This window comes from Labrus bergylta, chromosome 2 (genome assembly GCF_963930695.1).
Source record: "Labrus bergylta chromosome 2, fLabBer1.1, whole genome shotgun sequence".
Classification (NCBI taxonomy): domain Eukaryota; kingdom Metazoa; phylum Chordata; class Actinopteri; order Labriformes; family Labridae; genus Labrus; species Labrus bergylta.
This window is the reverse complement of record NC_089196.1, coordinates 21,645,255-21,655,943: the sequence shown is the minus strand read 5'-3', so window position 1 is coordinate 21,655,943 and position 10,689 is coordinate 21,645,255. Positions and strand designations below refer to the sequence as shown.

General features: G+C 40.0%; 1 protein-coding gene across 6 annotated transcripts in view; it reads left to right on the top strand.

Annotated features, from left to right (window-relative positions):
* The first annotated feature begins 1,522 nt into the window (after positions 1–1,522).
* Positions 1,523–10,689, top strand: part of LOC109997670 (TLE family member 4, transcriptional corepressor) — a 38,047-nt gene continuing 28,880 nt past the window's right edge. For 4 of the 6 annotated variants that reach the window (XM_065948770.1, XM_065948761.1, XM_020652232.3 and 1 more), the window contains exons 1-4: positions 1,523–2,153; positions 2,523–2,620; positions 4,502–4,565; positions 4,723–4,767. In XM_065948770.1, the coding sequence (XP_065804842.1) occupies positions 2,109–2,153; positions 2,523–2,620; positions 4,502–4,565; positions 4,723–4,767 (252 nt within the window). In that variant the 5' untranslated portion in view covers positions 1,523–2,108. Of the gene's footprint in view, positions 2,154–2,522; positions 2,621–3,137; positions 3,161–4,501; positions 4,566–4,722; positions 4,768–10,689 lie in introns of those variants that run through there. The other 2 variants (XM_020652233.3, XM_065948781.1) reach the window with 2 other exon arrangements.

Below are 10,689 nucleotides of genomic sequence, written 5' to 3'. Positions count from 1 at the left end.
CATACACTCATCCCTAAGACTGAAGGGAGTTTCTCCTTGGGGGGAAGAAAGATTAAGTCCTAATTATTATCATCATATTTCAGTTAACTCAGAATGAAAGGCTCCATTGGCTGTCCAGAGTGGTATAATAGCTAAAAAAAAATTGAATCTAAGTAATTTCTGATTCATGCTTCTTTATATCGTTGACATCAACATGACTTAAAGTGGCTATAATTTACATATAGAATAACAGTGTATTAAATGAGGATTTTTAAATAGTGTTACAATATGAAAAATGTTACTCACAGTTATGAAAATGCAGAAAATGAACCACCTGAATCTGCGATCCCCTTTGAAAAACAAAAAACAGTATCCTTGTGAAAAGTATATTTTTGTATTTACTGTAGTACTTATTGCACAATATTAAGGTTGTATATCAGATTTTATTAAACCGCTCCACTATCATTCAGGATGAAACATTGTTCCTTTCCGTCCTCTACAATTTGCGGCTTTTGGTAATTGATTCAAATATGATCACCAAGTAAATCATAGATGTTAAAGGTTAAGAGGTCAAATACAAGATACAGTATACAGCACTTTGTAAAGGAACTAAAATTAGATCAATGCTAACCTGCTGCAACTGTGCAAATGATTTGCTTAGAAGTTCTAAGAACTATTTACTGTTCTGAATTGGACAATCTGTTCGAGTAATTCCCTTTTGTACTTTGAGAAAATGTAATGCTCGTAATTTTTTACCTTTCCTGATTAATATTTTAAATGCACAAGTCTTTTTTGTACCTCCAACAAAGCCAAAATGCAGGTCAATCAGTCAAAACTCCAATTTCCCTCTCTCCATTTCGAAAAAACCCCTGAAACATTTTCCCACACGTCCTCAAAACAGAATTTAATAGGATCCGAATGGGCCACTTGGCACGCAGCATAGTCGACCTCCATACCAGTAATTATACAATTAACTCAAGTTCATTAAGCATTTACAATAATATTTTGTCTTCCCCTATATGATTTGCATCCTATACACACATGCCGAAGTGCCTACAAGGGAGCTCAAAATGAGAATTTAATTGCAGGGTTGTGAGTGCAATCTGTGGACAGAATAGCAGATTGTTTTAATTGGCGATTCAATGAAAAACAGGATAAACATGAGACACCTCAGGGCCATATGTTCGCTTCTGCCTAGAAGTGTCCACAAAATACGACACATAAATCAACAGATATAGTTTCCAGATTAATCCCGGTGACATCTTCTAGACCGAGCCCCCACGTGGGGAGTCTGCATAGAGTGCATCCTGATGGAGGTGATTGGACAAAATATCAGTGATTGACAGGAGGACACGGCGCAGTATACTCACTTGTTCGTCGCTATTGGCTGACTCTAATGGTCGCTCCTCCTCCAGACCACACACCATTGGCTTCGGGGGGGGGGCAGCTCCGCGGAGGAGCCCGGAAGTTGTAGTTCTTTACGGCAGACGCACATCTGTAGTGCTTATTGTCGACTAATTTGAATTAAACTACACGTCCCGACGTCACGGTACAGGCTCCCATAATTGTTGTGAATATGTAATTGCGCTCGTGCGACTGGTTGCTTCTAAATTTGGCTTCTGAGGGGCAGGTTGTTAACAGTCGGTGAGGTGGTCGCTCCGCCGGTGCTGTGTGGGGATGTGAACGTTCACGGAGGCTGCAGGAAATTAACCGATAAATGCGTGACGACGGGACGACGCGGAGGAGCTTAGCCGAGGAGCAGAGAGGTCATGATGTGCCAGAAGTCGATGCTTTTTAGGAAAAAATTAGACATTTAAGAGGATCATTGTTAGTTAGGTGGGAGGAAATTAAGCTTTGTGCGCCTAAATTAAAGCGTTGGAGATTTTGGAGAAGACTGAGGCAACTCCTGCTGTAAATATCAAACTGAATGGACTTTTTTTTCAACACTGCCTGAAAGAATGACGGCCAGCAAAAGGTCCGAGGATGTTTTCACTCTTCGTGGCACCTGCACGTAGTTAACAAAACCGGCCACTGACAGACCTTTTTACGCACGGGGAGAGCGCCGTGCTCCCTCATTATTTGGGGTTATTTTTTGCGTTTATCCGAACGAACTTTGCAACACATTTTCAATGATTCGAGATCTGAGCAAGATGTACCCCCCGGCCCGGCATCCGGTAAGTAGAAAGCAGAAAGGCAATATGTCAAAGCAGCGCAGATTAACAGCCGCGCGCCTGATGCGTAATCAGTTTAGATCAAGTTTCCGTGCCACCGCGCGCTCGCACGGACAATTGCGCTCATTGTTTCAATGCCGCAGCTGCATGTGCGTGTGCGTGAGTGTGCGTGGGTTAACGTGTAAGCAGTCCAAGTGAAACCAAAAGGCCACCCGTATCACAGAGGCCTATTGTCATCTACAGTCTCGCCTGTGTGTATTTGGTGTGTGAGAGAAAGAAAGCGAGACTGTGTGTGTCGTGACACTAAACTTTGGTGGCTCAGTTCTTCCTCTCTCTCTCCCCCCACACACACGGTCTTTGGTTTGGGTTGAGGTCCCCCACCAGCCGGGCCAGCCGTTAAAGTTCACTGTCACTGAGTCCTGCGACCGGATCAAGGAGGAGTTCCACTTCCTGCAAGCGCAGTATCACAGGTGAGAGTTTTTATGGAGCAGTACATCAAAAATGCATGGAAACATCTGTTCATCTGAAAAGCAGTGACAAAAATAGTGCAAAATTTACTGCTTGAGGTTGGAGAGATTGTAAATGTGACTTCATGTATTCTGGGTTTATGTTAGAGCTGCAAAACATCAGTGGATTAAAATGATGTAATGTTTATTTATTTTCATCATTAATCTGACGCTATCAATGGAGAAAGTAGCTTTATATATCAAGAAATCATTACTCAGTCTAAGCCCCAGTTTAAGGGAAGGTTTCTGTGATGTTCACCTGCCTGACACCAGTCATGAATGAATCAGACCACAGGCCAGGACCTATGCTTTTTGAGAATCATATGATGCAATGGCGTGAAATACAAGAGAAAATGATTTATGTTAAGGACTTAATTGAGAAATGTAGACATTTTTAGTTTAAAGTCAAATATCCCTCAGGAGATCCCGTATAAAGACTCTGCTCAGAGCCTCTAAAGAGCTGTTGGTACCTTTGTCTCAGATCCATCTGATGCCTAGCTGCAGGTAAACTCCATCAACCTTGGTATGCACGTCTCTCTCTGCGAGCTCAAGTGGTGTGAAATACTTTTTTAGCTAACATGATGAAGTGTGAAATACATCGCTTGGGGGCAGAACCATAAGCACGATACCAATGCATAATAATGGCCCAGCCCTGGCTGCCTGGTAATTATTGCCCAATCACCTGGTGAGATGAACCAGTGGCCCAGTCTGCTGCCCAAACCTGGATCTGAATGAGCTGAACCAGGGATAGTGTCTGCTGCATGTGTGATACTGTGATCAAACTGCTGCATGCGCGTGAAATCCTGACTGCAGGGAGACTCTGCAGTCTAAATCAGAAGATATAAATGCTGCATATATATTCCATCAATTACTTCTGAAACTGAAAGTCTTCTGAAACTTTCCTTGAGCTTCAGAAATTTGTCAAATGTATTTTCCTATCTTCAGTCACACGTACCGAAATGATACCAGCATGAAAAGCTTTGCTTACACTGTGTGAAAACCTGCTTCTTCATCATTGTTTATTTTGAATTTAGTTTTCATTTTTGGAGGGTAAATTATCCAGACATCTGGGTTAGTTAATGCAACTTAAAACTATGAGAATGCAGAATTATGTGCCTCAGTTTAAAGCATGAAATGTAGGCTAAGTGTTAACACAAAATAAATTGAATGTCTTAACATAGTCTGACATTTACAGAAATCTCTCATAATTCTTCAGTACCATTTAAGTAACATACAAAATGCCCTACTTTGTTTTTTCTGGTCGATCAGTGTCTTCATTTCACCATCAACCTTGAATACCTGCTCATTTCATCCTAAAATATACGTACAAAAGCGTGTAGCAATAAGTGGAGGCTTTTCAGTAACACACAATATCTAAAGAGTTAAGTTTTTGTGTTACTAGTCTAGCTGTAAAATGGATCCTCATGATATAGTCTCTTTTTTTGTTGATGGTGCAGTTTGTGCATCCACTCACACTGTAAGAATATATGATGAGGTTGGTGTGGTTGTCTATTGATCCATTAATTACAGCTCTGTACCTGCTGAGTAAGTGTCTGCAGGGGAAGCTGCTGTGACCCCAGAAACTTTTTGTGTTCATTTTTATTTCTCTCATGCACTTAAGTTTAGCAATGCAAATTTAAAAGGGCAGGATGTGGGCATTTAGTCTCAGTATTCTGTAAGGGTTGTTTTCAATTTCGTTTTTTACGAGTCTGATTTTTTTCTTCTTGTATTTCTAACATGTCTGTTTGTGTAGAGGGCATGTATATAGTTGTGCATATGTTCATAGATGGACTGAATGTATTAACTTGTATTTTACTAACAAACTGTTTTGCGTCTGCCTCACAGTTTGAAATTGGAGTGTGAGAAACTGGCCAGTGATAAGACAGAGATGCAGAGACACTATGTGATGGTGAGTCTCATTGACTACAGCTTTGTATGTGCACTGGTGTGTGTGTGTGTGTGTGTGTGTGCGTTTGCATGAATGCATTTGTATTTTCGGTGTGTGCAGAAACAGGAACAGAGAACACACGTCTGTTTGACCTTGTTTTGATCTTTGTTTTTTTCAGTACTACGAAATGTCATATGGACTGAACATCGAGATGCACAAGCAGGTGGGAGACTTTTTTTTCTTGAATGTCAAAGAGAAGTACTCATGGTATAAACCACACTGCAGTGCGTGCAGCTGTCAGAGGAATGCACATGGTCAAAAAGACCAACATGAGTTTCAATGACTTTAATGCAAATTTTTCGAATGATACAAAATTACATACACTTAAAGTTATACTTAAAAGTTATTATACTGACTGGTGATTATGGGGATATTTTTTTAATACCACAAGTGCTTTTAAGTTTTCAACAGAAAGGTTGAACTACAGAGTAAGTTTTTACATTGTCCAAAAGAAGAAGCTCTAATGTCAGTATTGTAATGTATGGATCTTTCTTTCTAAGAATACTTGTAAATTATGAGAACACGTTTTTGTTGGTAAATAGTAAATGGACTTGAGCTTGTAGGCTATAGCACTTTTCTAGTCTTCTGACTCCTCAAAGCAGTTTACATCACAGGTCACACCTACACATTTACACCCATTTACACACTGGTGTGAGAGGCTGCTGTGAAACCCTAAGCAACCATGAGAAGTAACTAATCCCATTCACTCATATTCATAAACCGCTGCCATAGCGGTGGGAGCAACTTGGGGTTTAAGTGTCTTACCCAAGGACACGTAGACATATTGCTGCAGGAGCTGGGGATTGAACCCCCGACCTTCTGGTTAAGAGACGACAGACCTCTGAGCCACACTTGTTTCTGTTCAACACAGAAGAAGAGAGTATTGACTTCACATTATTAACATGTAACCAAAGACACCATCTTTCCTCTAATCTTAACCAAAGTTGTTTTATTGACAGATTTATACAACCATAGTGTTAATGCTAACTTCAGATCCATTTGTGTAAACGGACCAAAACGGCGTCTAGAATAGTACATAAATGTAGTGTTTTATGTCCTCTAAATCAAGTCTTTGAACATATGCAGGCAGTGATTTACTCACTTTATTTATAAAACACATTTCATACAAACAGAATCCCAAAGTGCTTCACATAGAAACAAAGAAATCAAAGATGAGAACAGAAATTGAAAACATTGGACACCATATTCATAGCATCGGTAAAAACAATAACATGACATAAATACTTAAATTAACAAAACAGTATAAGATTAAAAGGGTCAAAAGTGCAGCATAGATGATACTTTATCGTCCAGATGATTAGACGAGTCTGAAGAGTAGCTGTGACCTAAATGTAATATAATCCCAGAATTCATTTTGGAGGAAATACATTCATAACAGGAATGTGATATATTTACTGAATGTAAAAGCAGCAGTATGGTTGCCCTGGTAAGGCAGAGCATTAATCCCACATGTGAATAATGATGTCGTCAGTGTAGCTGAATGAGAAAATGGCTGAAAAATGACTCGAGTGAAGGAGGATTTGGCCTTTAACGAGCCTTTACATTACTGCTGCCTTTTTTAAACACGGAGGATCATTAGCATAAATGTCTGTGTTAACCACACATGAGCTGCCAGACTAAATGGGCCACAGCTAAAGCAGCAACACACTCATTTCCAGGCAAATGGTGTGTGTATACTGTGCGTGCGTGTGTGCCAATGTATGTGTGTGGGGACGACGGGAAATGATAAATACTTGGCCTCTGTCTTGCTGTGTGTGTGTGATTGTCTGTTTATTCGATATATAGTGTGTGTATGTGTGCGTGTGTGTATTACAGCCCCTACGTATACTCTACATGTTTACTTAGCATGCTGTGTGTGTTTGTCTGCATGCACACTGTAGGTGTTTGTTTTGTGTGCATTGTGTGTGTGTGTGTGTGTGTGTGTGTGTGTGTGTGTGTGTGTGTGTGTGTGTGTGTGTGTCTCATATATTGTAGACATTTACTTTGGGGTGTGTCTGTGTTAGACTTTTGCTCATTTCTGTGGTTGTGTGTGTGTGGAATCTCTGTGTGTTTATGTTGCACACACACAGCTTTCCGTTGGTACATTAATCAGACTTGATCTGATAATATTTGAGTTGTCTTCTATAAATCCTGCTGTCTTCTGCTGCTCTGGATGTGTGTGTGTGTGTGTGTGTGTGTGTGTGTGTGTGTGGTGTGTTTATCTGTGTGTGTGCTTGCTTGTTTGTGGGTTTACTTGGGGAATGGGAGAAAAAATAACAAGAGGTGAAATGTGGCCTGTGGCTCTGTGTGGTGCCCAATGATTTCTGTCAGGAAACCGTTTTGGAGAGTGAATCCTTAATTTCTGCCAGCAGTGTGTGTGAGCATGTGTGTTATTGTGCGTATGTGTGTGTGTTATTGTGTGTATGTGTGTGTGTGTGTGTACATTTTGGAAGCATTTTCATGTGCAAGCTGTGTTTGTGTGCACTTGTACGCCAGTGAGCATGAGCGTAAATGTATTTCTTCTATCTACGGCATTCAAAATGACGGTACGATGTGCGTGGCTCTTTGAATGTATGCCAAGATTGAAGAGGGGGTTGGTAGGTTGGAGGTGGTGGTGGTGGTGATGTTTTCAGGGGTGTCGAGCAGTCCCATTAAGACCAGAGGCCTCAGCTACCAAGCGTATTACTGATATTGCTTGTTTAGCATTTTCTGAGGGTAATAAGCCCATTGATTTTTGGCTCTGCTCTCTGTTTTATTTACACAGAAGGGCTCTGGTGCCCTCGTTAAAGAGAAATTGACTCGTAGATGGAGGAGAGGAAGGAGGGAGGTGTAGAGGAGGAGGGTGTGAGGGGTGTAGAGCATGGGACTGAGCTGCGTGAGGACAGCTAATCAATTGCAAATTAGTGAGGCTGAAAGAGAAATAAAGCAAGCGAAGGATCGGGAGAAGAAGGGGATGGGGGGGGAGAGTGGTGAAAGGCGGAAGCAATGAGACGTTTTGATACTGAAGACTGGCAGTGTTCTCTACAAGGTCTGACAAGTCATTTAACTGAGCCGCGAGGGAGCCATTTGTTTTATTTGACATATTCTGGTCACGTAATATTTTATTATCTGGCATTGAAATATTTATAATCGAACAAAATCTAAATAATTTCCTTCTGTATTGCACTGGGGAAAAATGGTAGCTGGGTGAAACTGTGACAGTGACATTTTAGTGGTTCCCAACACTCTGTTCAAGACCCAAAAACACGGCAACAATATGAATCTAAGTGACAAGTCACAAAATGACTGATACAGACAATACATTTAATACACAACTTGTGTATCTGTCCAGCAGACTTTAGGTTTCAACCAGGAGGTGGTTATCTTAGCTTAGTCCCGTTTCTTCTTGGTGCATGTGCTAACAGACTGGAGCAGCCGCACAGCATTCTGCAAAATTAAAAAAAACAAAACATGAAAATGATTTGTGGAATATATAAATATGGATAACCTCATGTTATACATAGAACTGATATAAAAGAATGCAGATCATTTCTTCTCATGTATCACTGTAACCTATAATTTAGTAAAACACAAAATAGTCAGGAGAGATAATAACTATGTTAAAAACTGAAGCTTACATGTTGATCATTCTCATATGCAACTGTGCCTATTTGCTTAATTTCTAAAGGAATTATAATCTGAACGAATCCAGAATATATCTCTATATCAAGACTGAACATGGGATATGTCAAGCAGGACAAGTTTTTTAAAGCAACTCTTTCGTTTGGACGAAGCAAGGGATACAACTTTGTAAGGTGGACAAATACTGAAGAGCTGCGTTGTTAAAAAAAAAACATTTTTTTTTATCACGATGCAGCATTTTTATATCTAGCACACTTTGTCTGTATAGCAGCCTTTTGTTTTTTCCTCCTTCTCTTTTTACTCATTAGATGTGTTTTTGACACACACACACACATGCACACACACACACACACACACACACACACACACACACACACACACACACACACACATGCAGTCACAGGGGAAAACAGACTTTATACAGCGGTGTCCATTAGGTGAATTAGCCGGTGGTGAAAAGTGGTGCTGATGTGCTGCTTGCAAAGCTCCACAGGGGAGATGGACATTTGATCTTCTATCTGACCCAATCTGACTTCAGGGCTCCTGCCTGATCTCATTTCTTTGTTGTTAGGAGCTAAAGTGGGAGTATTTCAGCTGCTATTTTACTCTTTTGGGCTACATTGTGATAAGTGGACATTTCTGGGGGCGCCATCTTTATGTAACAAAGAGAGTTACTGATATCCAAGTAGGTGTTCTCAGGTTAATAGTGAAAGAATATTCACTGGCAAAAACTACGCGTTCATAAATAGAGACTTTTAAACGTACAGAAGGCTTAAGGAGTCACACATTTATGTCATATTGTTTATGTGACCCAATGGGCAAAATAAAATAACATACGTTTGTTTGTTCTTCAGCTACCAGGCTGTCATTTTTTTTATTTTACTGGAACATTTCTCCAGTGACTCACATTAAAGCTCAAAGATAAATTCTGTACACATGATCTCACCTCTGAGGGTACTGGGCTTTGTGTGACCACAGACTTCTCTAACCTACCAATAAGCTCCATGGATCGACCTGGTGTGAGCCCTAACCTTAGAGGACTCTCTCGCCAGTCTTTTCTTATGTTTTATTCACTGTCAAGACATTGAACGGTCCAGGTCAAAGTTGAGGTCTGCTCGCTACAGAATCTTTTTTTTTCAGGTTTGCACCAGCCACGGGACACTTTTCAAGAAAAAAAGAGCTCTGTTTTTTTCCGCTTTGGTTTCTGCAGCGTGGAGAGGTGCGTTGGCCAAACAGGATGACATCTGTGCACCCTGGCAGATAGACATGGTTGTCTGCCATTGATGTAAAATGTCACCTGAAATTGGTTGTGTTGCCTGATGGAAAAGCATCTCCATTTTCTGTTCTGCTCTAATGCTTTTGTTTCCACTTCAGTGCCAACATATCAGGTTCTTTTCTCCAAAAAAAAAAAAAGATTGTTGACTGATCAGGTAGTCTTATGGTTTAAAAAATAAAGCCATGAAAGTTCTAAAGTATTAGAATGGTGGATTTTTCATTTTAGTGCCTCACAGTAGCAGGAAATGATTGTTGTCTTAACCGGTTAATTGTTGAAGCATATTTCCTCAAGTTCTTAATGAATCATGTGGTCCACAAAATGTCTGAAAATATTTTTAAAATTTTTAATATTTTCCATTTATTATCAGAGGATTAAGAAAATAATCTTTACACACTTGAAAAAACAACGCTTGTGTCATTTAAAAGGAAATACACATTTCCTTGCTCATTGAAAAAGTGGCTAACGATCTTTAGCTGTTGTCTTAAGTCTATATAACCCATTAAAAAAGTACATGCAGTTAAGTTTCCAATAGCTGTTCATTTTTGTTAACTTCTGTATGATGTAAGAATGAATTATCAACATTTTTGGATGTTGGATGTTAGTTTTAAGTAGATTTGAAAAGCCAGCACTAATTTGCAATAACAAAAATTGAATGAAATTCCCTGGCTGAAGCAGAATAGAAGTACAGATAGACATTGAAACTGTGAAGAATTTAAAAATGATCTGAGAAAATGGTCCGACAGTGGCTTTTTGACAGACCAAAGACTTCTGTTGCATGTTATTCTCCATCCATCTCTTTCCTCATCTCCTGTCAGCTCTCTTCTGTTCAGTCTTCAGAGAAAAAGTCAGACAAAATAACACAAATCTTCTTGCAGGGCTTAAACTTTCAAAAAACACCATCACTGACCAAGTCCATGGAACATTTTTGAGCTTGAAAGATGGTGTTCTGCAGCCCTCTTATGTCCAAGTGGATGTTGCAACATCCCCCACAACCTGATCATAGCGCTCTGCAGTCTATTCAGTGTCCTTGAACATTTATTTCCTTATTCCATACCGGAGCAAGCAGGCTTTTTTATTCATTCACTTCTTAAAGCTTGGTGTTAGTGGAGGGTCACCAACTCATTTCCCAGCTGTATAATACTGGACATGGCTTCCTTTCCTCTCCTGTAATACTGAGGTGCAATGAAC